Source organism: Sprattus sprattus, assembly GCF_963457725.1.
Source record: "Sprattus sprattus genome assembly, chromosome: 1".
Taxonomy (NCBI): Eukaryota; Metazoa; Chordata; class Actinopteri; order Clupeiformes; family Clupeidae; genus Sprattus; species Sprattus sprattus.
In genome coordinates, this window is record NC_137920.1 from 61,280,264 (window position 1) to 61,291,884 (window position 11,621).

The 11,621-nt window shown below is 46.9% G+C and overlaps 1 protein-coding gene across 1 annotated transcript in view; it reads left to right on the plus strand.

Annotated features, from left to right (window-relative positions):
• Positions 1 to 11,292, plus strand: part of LOC308373284 (roundabout homolog 1-like) — a gene marked incomplete at its 5' end in the record, with an annotated part of 175,057 nt that extends 163,765 nt beyond the window's left edge. Inside the window, 11 exons of the mRNA XM_080848720.1 lie at positions 392 to 434; positions 1,917 to 2,071; positions 3,364 to 3,753; positions 4,573 to 4,683; positions 5,568 to 5,712; positions 6,320 to 6,562; positions 7,666 to 8,201; positions 8,977 to 9,138; positions 9,891 to 10,112; positions 10,395 to 10,606; positions 11,173 to 11,292. Coding sequence (XP_080704846.1) covers positions 392 to 434; positions 1,917 to 2,071; positions 3,364 to 3,753; positions 4,573 to 4,683; positions 5,568 to 5,712; positions 6,320 to 6,562; positions 7,666 to 8,201; positions 8,977 to 9,138; positions 9,891 to 10,112; positions 10,395 to 10,606; positions 11,173 to 11,187 — 2,234 coding nt within the window. The 3' untranslated portion in view covers positions 11,188 to 11,292. The remainder of the gene's footprint in view (positions 1 to 391; positions 435 to 1,916; positions 2,072 to 3,363; positions 3,754 to 4,572; positions 4,684 to 5,567; positions 5,713 to 6,319; positions 6,563 to 7,665; positions 8,202 to 8,976; positions 9,139 to 9,890; positions 10,113 to 10,394; positions 10,607 to 11,172) is intronic.
• Positions 11,293 to 11,621: the final 329 nt, after the last annotated feature.

Genomic DNA, 11,621 nt, shown 5'->3' on the forward strand with positions numbered 1-11,621 from the left:
GATTTGTGACTGTGTTTGTATACCGATGTGTGTGTGTGTGTGTGTGTGTGTGTGTGTGTGTGTGTGTGTGTGTGTTGTGTGTTTGTGTGACTCATGGCCGGATTTGGTCTTAGTGCTGGTTAGTCACGCCATTGAGAGAACAGGGCGAGTGTTATTCAGCTGATATGCTGGTCAGGTGTTTAATAATGACTACCTGAATGGCCAACTAGGAGATGACTCGGGAAATGATGATGCTGTAACATCTAAAGTGGAGACAGGACATCCTCCCTGTTCCTTTGAGACACAGTCATTCACTCTAGAACATTCTAAGACCATCTCTAAGACCATGACTGTGTGTTTGATATTATTAGTGGTTGTTTACTATCTCATTAACAACAATTCTCTTTTTCAGTGGCCTATCAAAGGGGTGGAGAGGCAGTCTGCAGTTCTGGAAGGTATGTGTGTGTGTGTGTGTATGTTTGTCTTTGTGAGTGTGTGTATGTGTGTATTAGACAGAGAGAGAGAGAGAGAGAGAGAGAGAGAGAGAGAGAGACGGAGAGAAATGAGAGTTTGGTGTTTGCCTCTGTGAACACTAGGGGGAGATGTAAGACCAATACACTAAAGGGAGCAACCCAGTCATCACCCTTAAGAGGTCCTAATTGTACAAAGCATGCAGAGTGTGTGTGTGTGTGTATGTGTGTGTGTGTGTGTGTGTGTGTGTGTGTGTGTGTGTGTGTATATATATGTGTGTGTGTATGTGTGTGTGTGTGTGTGTTTGCAGCATGCAGCAAAGCTTATGTATGCTCCATGAGAGAAAACATGCACATTAATTCAGTCTTTTCCAGTGAAGTCTAAATCCATCTATGTTGTTTTCAACATCCTCAGACATTATTATCTAATGCTCATTTAAACATGAAAGCAGTCCAGAGCTACCTGTCACACCGCAGTGCATCTAGGAATCCCATTCCTCTCGTACACCAACACATCCCAAACAGTCTTCCTTAAACTAACACACAAACACATCTCAAACAGTGTTCATTTAACTAACACACCAACACATCACAAACAGAGTTCCTTTAACTAACACACCAACACATCCCAAACAGTTTTCCTTTAACTAACACACCAACACATCCTGGACAGCTTTCCTTTGACTAACACACCAACACATCCCAAACACATCCCAAACAGCTTTCCAGTATTTTCCAGAAGCTCTGATCCCTCATAGTGTGTGTGTGTGTGTGTGTGTGTGTGTGTGTGTGTGTGTGTGTGTGTGTGTGTGTGTGTGTGTGTGTGTGTGTGTGTGTGTGTGTGTGTGTGTGTGTGTGTGTGTGTGTGTGTGTGTGTGTGTGTCAGAGGTACAATTCCACACTCCAATGATGATGAGAGAAAATGTCCTCTGGGTTCGCCCCTCAAATTATGTTCGGGATGTCTCCCCAAAGACGTCATGTTGAGCCAAATAATTTATTGATCTCAGATGGCTGCATAATAAATAAAATGGAGTTAAATATTTACGGGCATGGGGGTCTCTGAAGTAAGGAGAAGTTAGTTCCCTGTTCTCCCACCAAGCTCAACTTCTTTAATGATCAGTAAAGATGGTGTAAACATGCAACCGGGATAGGTCTCCAATGGCATGGTAAAACATGAGTGTGTGTGTCTGCGTGCGCGTGTATCTGTGTGTGTGTCTGTGTGTGTGTGTGTGTGTTTGTGTATTTGTGTGTGTGTGTGTGTCTGCGCCACATGTGTGCGTGTGTGTGTGTGCACTTGTTTATCAGCTTCTCCACACACACGCAGATGTATTTGCGTGCTTGTGTATTTGAAGCTAGTGCTAAAAGCGTCCTCCTCTCCTCTCCTCTCCTCTCCTCTCCTCTCCTCTCCTCTCCTCTCCTCTCCTCTCCTCTCCTCTCCTCTCCTCTCCTCTCCTCTCCCCTCTGTAGGCCTGGCCTGCTGAACATGGGCGAGACGGCCAATCAGCCGTGGCTGGCAGACTCGTGGCCCAACGCCTGCGGCAACCACAAAGAGCGCAGCATGAACTGCTGCAACGGAGGCAACGGCACGAGCGACAGCAATCTCACCACCTACAGCCGCCCTGGTGAGAACACACACACACACACAGACACACACACAGAGAGACATACACGCACCCAGCCTGTTGACATATTAACTATACATACAGAAAGATGCATCTGCACATAAATATGCAAACACTCTGGCCATCAAACACACACACACACACAATTTGCACATGCCTACATACAGACTCACAAACACACACTCAAACAGGTTCACATACAGAAAGTATCATCTCAACAACCATGTATACACACAACCATGCGACCAGGTGGTTCAATAAGCTTCCATTAAATCAAAAACTATGCCATGACCTATAGCCAACACAGCCTAGATAATGACCCCCTCTCCTGCCAGGCTGACATTTATACATGTGCCTTTTTTATGTAATGGCATTCATTGTTCAATTCTCGCTATAGACCAAATTCTTAAGGAAATCATTTCTAGCTTTCCTCCCTCCCTCCCAACCCTCTTCCTGACTGTGTTCCTTAAAGTGTTTTGTGTGATGTTATGTAAGGTTCAGTGCCATGGACAGTGAAGTGTGTGCAAGTCTAAGCTAATGTAGAGGCCAAACGGGAGATAGTGGTGCATTATTGGCTGTGTGAGTGTGTGAGTGTGTGTGTGTGTGTGTGGATGGAGCTTCGGGGCTTAAGTGAAACAGGCGCTGTCTTTGTGATGAGTTCCCTGCGTGGACATGTGAGCTTTTAACACCACATTAGAGCTTTGCATCTGAGTTGCACCCTGTCTTACAAAGATGCGGGTGGGATTGAAGCTCAGACAGAACCATTTAGCCCCTGCTCTCGAGGCTTCATTAAATCTCAATGACATACAGAATAGATGAACCTCATTGTGCTTATATAATGAGGTATGTCTTTGTTGCTTGAGACCATTTTGTTTGTTTAAGTGAACGGCATGTGGTTAAAAGCAGAGCAAGTAGATACCCCTTTTTACTAAATGGGTATGTGCTTCAAGCCAGTGGTAATGTTGGGAGCGCAAACAGTTTTGTCAGTGTATGTGTGTGTGTGCTTACAACAATACTGCGCTTGACCTTGGGATCATTTTTTCTGCATCATATCCTAGCAACTGAGCTAAAATGATATACTCTCCATTAGCTGGCCTTTTACCAGTGTTCTCTGGATTTGTATGCGTGCGTGTGTGTGTTTGAATGTGGGTGTGTGTGCATGTGTGTGTTTGAGAGAGTGTGTGTGTGTGTGTGTGTGTGTGTGCATGTGTGTGTGTTTGAGCGTGGGTGTGTGTGTGTGTGAGTGTGCATGTGCGTGCGCCCACTCACATGGCCATGTTTGCTGTTCTCAGCCGACTGCATCGCCAACTACAACAGCCAGCTGGACAACAAGCAGGGCTGTCTGTTAGGCTCCGACTCGGCCGTGTACAGCGACGTGGACCTCTCCAACAAGCTCAACGAGATGAAGACCTTCAACAGCCCCAGCCTGTGCTACATGGGCCCCGCCGGCAGCCCCCCGACCCCCTACGAGCCCACGCCCTACGCCACCACCCAGCTCATCCAGTCCAGCCTCATGAGCAAGAACGCCGGGGGCTGTGGGCCGGGGATGGGGGCGGGGGCGGGCCTTCCGGACCTGACGGACAAGCGTGGATGGAAGCCACCGCCCATGCAGCCGCAGCCGCCCATACCGCAGGAAATGACATCGCAGTTCAATATCATGGAGCAGAACCGGTTGAATAAGGGTGAGTGTAATACACAGACTGGCTCAGGTATCCATTAAACATATAATGACCAATATAGTAGCCTAATAAACAAGCAATCAGCAACCACACACACACAAAAGCACTATTGTTTTTGGTCTGTTCTGTGTTTGTTTGGTCTGTTCCATGATTGTTTGGTCTGTTCCGTGTTTGTTTGGTCTGTTCTTTGTTTGTTTGGTCTGTTCCGTGTTTGTTTGGTCTGTTCTTTGTTTGTTTGGTCTGTTCCGTGTTTGTTTGGTCTGTTCCGTGTTTGTTTGGTCTGTTCTGTGTTTGTTTGGTCTGTTCTTTGTTTGTTTGGTCTGTTCCGTGTTTGTTTGGTCTGTTCTTTGTTTGTTTGGTCTGTTCTGTGTTTGTTTCATTTCTAATTATTTCTTGGGCTTTATTGGCTTTATTGTTAAGGCTTCAATAATAAAGAATTTCATTAAGACTGACTTAACATTCGGAGAATTAACATTTACATGACATTTGCCACATGTGGAATCTGCATAATAAGGAACATGTCAAGTTCAAGCTGGTTTAAGGCATAAGGAGGATAAATACGTGCTTAAGGATCTGATGCCGATGGAAGACACCTCACAATGAACAACAATTGATAGGAAATATAAAGATAGAAATAATTTGCCATACCATAGCAGCAGTTTTGTCAAATGAATTACTTCAATACAAATGAATTATCCCATAGTGCAATGCATCTCCCAGGTACATCTTCAGCTGTGGTGGTGTATTCCTGTAGCACTTTTGAAAGAACAAAGCTTGTCGTTTCTCTACTGAGGGCCTATGTGTGTTTGTCTGTGCTTGTAGATAACTACAGAGGGGGAGAGGGCAACCTGCCTGCCACCATCCCCTACAATCATGATCTCAGCTCTGGAGGCTCCTACCACAGCTCAGACCGTGCCAGCAACAGCACCTCCGGTAACAGACACACACATAAACACACACACACACACACATAAATAGCTGAAAATGACATGCTCAACATATGCGCTCAATTTTCCAGTCACAAGAAATCTTGAACTTTATTATTTATCTAGATCAAAATCATTTCTAGATGAGCTGCATACATGCAAGGAACTGATTACAACAACACACGCATACACACACGCACACACACACACACACACGCACACACACACACACACACACACACACACACACACACACACACACACACACACACACACACACACACACAGACACACACACACACACACACAGGACCACTTATACCAGTCCATATCCATGGTGTACAGTGACTCTTGCCCAGTTTAAAAGAGGCATGTTTTCATCAGCAATCATTCCACTGTGGGATGTGAAAGTCGTGATTAGCTGACATTTGCATGCGTTTGAGTGACACGCTAATTGAACACGCGACTCTGCAATGCGATAACATGGCTCAATCCCGCGCGTAGATCTCAAGTGTGTTACTTTATCACACATGTTGATTGCCGAGGTGAAAAATATGGGTCTTCTCTGGGCTGGTGCCAGCTCTCTACATGGCTGTTTTTGCATCCGTGAAATATTAGCTGGAATTTTAAATGGTATGATTAGCTAAGCCTATTGCACTAGGAAATCTGGCTTAACTGACAGACGGTAAACATGTTTTAGGCTGCAGAGACAGTGATTGCTGCAGTTGGTGTTTCGTTGTGTGTGTATGCTGTGTGTTTGTGTTTGTGTGTGTGTGTGTGTGTGTGTGTGTGTGTGTGTGTGTGTGTGTGTGTGTGTGAGAGAGAAACAAAGAGAGAGAGGAAGAGGGAAGTGGACTGCTGTGTATTAAGTGTTATGACTCTGTCCTCTAGGGAGCCAGAGCCACAAGAAGGGATCACGCACACCGAAGCTGCCCAAGCAGAGCTCAGTGACCTGGGGAGAGCCACTGCCCCCTCCCCCCGCCAACCCTCCACCCAGCCACAGCACAGAGGACTACTTAATGCACACGGACAGGAGGTGAGGCCAGGGCAAACAAACAGACACAATAAAACACACACACACACACACACACACACGCACACGCACACGTACACACACATACACGCACGTGGTTACACACACACACATACACACACACACACACAGTTGCATGTACTCAAACACACATACACACACACTTAAGCATGTGTGAACAATAGACATACATGCACACACAAGAAATATGCAGCCAACTTGTACTGCTGAGAAACCAAATAAGCGAAGGACTTGATGAAATACATACACACATAAACACTCATCACCATAACCATACAATAAGCCTACAGAGAGCCATACACAGATTTACATTCATCAGATGCTTTCCCGAAGTGGCAAATAAGCAATATTGTACACGTTTGTCAAATGAATTACGTCAATACAAATTAATTATGTCATTGTGCAATGCATCTCCCAGGTATATATTCAGCTCTTGTGGTGAACTAGTGTGTGTGTTCCCTGGGTTTTGAATCCATGTCCTCGGTGTTGTTGGCCCCTTGCTCTACCAGCTTAGCTTCAGCAACACTTCCATGTCCACACGCCTCCTAAAGAAACACATCAGTCCTGACTCCCTCTCTCATGTCCTCAGCTTTGACCCAGACTCCTCCTGCCCCATGCTGCCCTCACGCATGTACCTGCACTCCGGAGGCATGCAGGAGGAAGAGGAGGAGGAGGAAGAGGTGACCAGGGAGAGATGCCCCACTCCGCCCGTCCGCGGGGCGGCCTCCTCGCCCGCCGGCGTCTCCTACAGCCACCAGTCCACGGCCACCCTCACCCCCTCCCCGCAGGGGGAGCACCAGACAGGCCTACACAACGGGCACGACGACCGCAGGTACACACTCCTTCTGCACCTATTGCAGCTATACTATAACTAGTGACTTAATTCACCATGAAGTTGTTGAAAACAATATTAGCGTTACCATACCAACATGTAACCAAACCTTGCATATAGTATCCTATATAGTAGTTTTTTCTTCAAGAAGTTGTCAACACCTTGTATTGGCAAGGCAATATCGATGCCAAAGTCAGGGGATTCATGCTCATAAAATGTGCATCTTGCCCTTGATCTTTATTTCTGTGAATGACTCATCTAAATGCCATAGTAAATGATCTAGAGAGGGTGTACTGAGTGCTCAGCTTCCTTGGCAGGCGTGCCCTTGGCATGGCCACTATAGCAGATGAGTGTCAGGTACGGTGGATATAGTGAATATGGCAAAGTCCCTGGCTCAGAGCGAAAGAGAGAGAGACAGGGAGAGAGATACACATAGAGATGGAGATATAGAAAGATGTAGAGAGAGAGAGAGACAGGGAGAGAGATACACAGAGAGATGGAGATATAGAAAGATTTAGAGAGAGAGAGAGACAGGGAGAGAGATACACAGAGAGATGGAGATATAGAAAGAGAGAGAGAGAGAGAGAGACAGGGAGAGAGATACACAGAGAGATGGGCAGATAGAAAGAGTTAGAGAGGCGAGAGACAGGGAGAGAGAGACTCAGAGAGATGGTAAGATAGAAGGAGTTAGAGAGAGAGAGAGAAAGAGAGAGAGAGAGTGAGAGAGAGAGAAAGAGAGAGCGAGAGTGCGGGCGCAGGGCTGATTTATTGTCTCACTCAGCTGAGGTGTTACTCCACAGCCCTGCAGTCTGAGCTGAAGCGTTTCTCATTTTAGCGCTGTAATGTGTGGGCTCCATTCTCACATTCAAGGTGGCAGTCTGCAGCACTAACACACTTTCATCAGCTGGAGAACGCTAGCGCAGGTGCCATGTCATTAGGCAGGAGTTGTCAAAAGCTCTGTGAGGAGGAGTCGAAGCCAGGGTACAGTGAGACAGGAAGGTCAAAAAGGACTTTGGAGTCAGTGTGTGGTTATTCAATCTCAGCTTTTGAGGTTAAATACTCTCCCCTCCCTCCTCTTTCTCCCCCTTACCCCCGGATCTCAGGCGTCACGCGGCCAGTCCCCCACCCCCTCCACGGCCCCTCTCCCCCCCGCACACCTACGGCTACATCTCCAGTCCCCTGGACACTGACGGGCTGGACGAGGAAGATGAAGAGGAGCCCATAGAGGACGAAGAGGAGGAGGATGCAGAGGTAGGGGTCCAGAGCAGCTACTCCCACCCCCTACACCCCCAGCACCACCACCAACACCACCACCATCACAACGCTGGACAGCAGCAGCAGGGGGGGCTGAGCTCACACCAGGCTGCCCAGCGCCGGCTGCACCCACGGGGCCTTGAGCAGCAGCAGACGCCAGCCTCCAGCATGGGGGACCTGGAGAGCTCGGTGACCGGCTCCATGATCAACGGCTGGGGCTCGGCCTCGGAGGAGGACAACGCCTCGTCGGGTCGTTCCAGCGCCGTCAGCTCCTCCGACGGCTCCTTCTTCACCGATGCCGACTTCGCCCACGCCGTGGCCAACGCTGCCGAGTACACCGGGCTCAAGATGGCGCGGTACCCAGAGGAGGGTGTGAGACCCGGGGGTGAGTTTGTTCAGCGGGTGGGGCTGGGTCATGGGAGCGGTTCACGAGTGTCAGGTTTGAAGGGAGGCAGAGCGAGTTCACATTGGAAATAATGAAGTCTAATCTAAACTAAATGCTTAGAGGCACCTGCGAATCCCACAAACCAGAAAATTGGATCGTGCAGGATGGGGAATTGAACATAATAGCTGATACATAATTACCTATACTCCATTACACCACTAAGTCATCATATTTTGTATTATATTTCACAGAGCAATGGTGTGACAGCAAGCCTACATCCGATTTCAGCAACAACATCAGTAATCCTGTCACACCCTAAAGCACTGTGCCTCACAAACTAATTGAAGTCTTAAGTTTTGCTAAATATGAACTTAAGTCTTCACAGTAGTTGACAGCAAATATCAGTCAACTTAGCAAGCACCCAAACTCACATGAATTGTATATCTCATTAGCCTTGATTTTGTCACTAGTAAAGTGGCTACAAGTGGGTCCAAAGACCAGAACTTGAGGATATGATGTACACATATTCTGTTGTTGTCTCTCAAAACTATTCAGTTCATATTTCTTATATGAGAAGATACCGAAACAGAATGAAGACATGCACTGCATCACATCTCATCTGGCTCTTATTGCGAGCACCTTTGAGAGCAATGTTGGTTACAAACAGAGCTTGCTATCACACAAATGCTAATATGCTATTAATGTAAGAATGATATTGATACCAGATAAAAGTGATGGTTTTGACTGACCGTGTGCTGTCCCCACTCCTCCTCAGGTCAGCGGTACCACGTGGGCCACCGGCCCAGCAGCCCCGTGTCCACGGACAGCAACGTGAGCACGGCAGTCATGCAGAAACGACCCCCCAGGAAGCACAAACAGCACCACCACCAGCAGCACACACACCACCAGAGCCCACAGAGAGACGGCTTCACCGACGGTGAGAGAGCCTGGCACGTCTGGCCCCGTGGTTCTCCTAAGCCCCATTCAGAAACAGCCTCACTAGTGAATTATTGGGGGTTACCGAAGAGAATATCATGTCTCTGTTGGCCCCATAGTTCTCTTAAGCCCCGTTCAGAAACAGCCTCACTAGTGAATTATTGGGGGTTACAGAAGAGCATTTCCTTGTTTATGTCGACCTGCTTTTATGGGTTCACTATCATCTGTCAGTCACAATGGGTGCTTCAGGTAATCAGGTCATCAATATGGGTGACCCAATGTAGAGCGTAAATAGTATCCAGGAACTATCCAGTTGGCAGACATGAATTGAATATGTGTGGTTTACCCAACCTATTGGCCTGTGTGCAATAACAGTGGTACAATCTACAGAGCCAAACAGGGCTGGGTATGTATGTCATAAGGGTAGACCACACAAGTACTCATAAGTGCTCTTGTGAGGTCCAATGGTGGTTTGCTACGCCAGTGGCTCTTGTGTCTAGACAGTCGTGTGGTGTAAGTGATTGAAGGTCAAGATGCCCCATGACTCAAATCTGAGTCACGTACTGCAGAGAAAACTGAAAACCAGAATCTTTGAATATTTATACATGTATTTAAATTCTAGGCTGGTTCCAGCATAATCAGTTATTTTAGTGTAAATGAATTGCTTTCACAGGAGTGTTTTTGTTTGTTTTTCCTAACCATGTAAACAACAAACAGTAAACAGTAGGTCTGTTTGTTCTCCTCCTCCCTCAGACACAGCTCTGTCTCTGGCAGCGGGTGTTAAGTCCCCCACACACAACTCCAGGGGTGGCTATGAGTTGCGGGGCTCCACCCTGCCCAAAATGGGCTGTGGGGACGGGCGTGAGAGGAGAGGGAGCGCCGGGGGCAACCGCGCCAGAGAGGGCTCCGTGGAGAGGCGCGAGAGTCACGACAGACACCAAAACCAAAAGGCCAGCAGAGCCCGCCAACCCCCAGGTACACTCTTTGTGTGTTACATTTGTTTCAGTATGTCTGAGCCTCTCTCTCTCTCTCTCTCTCTCTCTCTCTCTCTCTCTCTCTCTCTCTCTCTCTCTCTCTCTCCATCCCTCTTTCCCTCTGTGCAGGTGAGATTCTTTGTGTGAGTTTTTACAATCTACATTGGGTCGTGTGTGTGTGTGTGTGTGTGTGTGTGTGTGTGTGTGTGTGTGTGTGTGTGTGTTTATTTCATATAGTACATGTAAACATATATGACATATCCACACCCCCATCTCTCTGCAGCAGTAGCAGAGGACATCCCCCCCTACAGTCGCCCCAACTTCCCCTCGCTGCAGGGCCAGAGGGAGGGGGGCCCCAGCTCCTCCGGCTCCATGTCGTCCCGCAGCTCTGGGGGTCGCCGGAGGGCCGAGGGGGGCACGGGGTCACGCAGGAACCCTTCAGACGCTGGGCTGCCCAGCTTGGGGGCCTTCCAGCCCGAGGAAGAGGAGCTAGAGGTAAACTATAATCAACACCAAAGCTCACTTCCTACAGGTTCACAGGGTCATGCACAGTCATGTGTGAAAGAGAAAGAGGGACAGTGAACAGCGTACAGTCTAGGCTAGAAAGAGGGTCAAATAACTAACGGTTTTAGTCATTGGGCCTCGTCCAACTTCTGTTAAACAATTCTAAGAAATAGTAAATTGAACTGGTTCATGCAAGAAGATCATAATCTTTTCTCTCATTCTCCAGTTGTGACTATTAGACTCATCCAAAGGCTAGATATGTGTAAATGTTTGATTGGAAGATATTTGTAGAAAATCCATTTATTATTGATACAAACTGTTAACTGTTAATAATCATGAGTCAGCATGAGCTGAGTTGTTATGTCTTACTCACTAACTTAATTATTTTTCTGCAAACCCTGCTAGACTCAATGCATATGATTGACTGATTATGTAAATATGACATATATATGTGAATATAATTTCAAGAACACTAATCACTGTAATCTGTTCTTATTAGCACTAGTTCACTGAGGTCAAGACGTTGAGAGTTTTGTTTTGCTTTGTTTGTTGAGCAGCTTTTGGAGAGCTGAGGGAACGTGAACTGCAGACCATAGGAAGTCCTTCCAGGTCACCGCTGGACAGAATGATCCCATTCTCCCACCTATGGACTTGTGGGCCAACCACTGAAAGTCCGGTCACCATCATGTAAATTACCTTTGACAAACACAAACTGAAAACCTGACCAATGCTTAATGTCTCACTTTCTTCATTATTTTTATTTGATTGTTTTATTTTATTTATAATGCTGGGTTCAAGAGTAACTGATGGGTACTTTACCTGTCCAAATGGAGTACAACCTCCTATAAAGGTACCATCTGCTTTGTTTCTTTTTTTAAACATTGAGTTGCTGATTCAGTTGCTTGCAATGGCAGTCATTCAGTGAAGCCTTCCAAAGTACTGATGTAAGTGTCTAATAAAAATGTCTTGGGAGCTGCAGACCATTGTTATATACCGAAGAATGTTT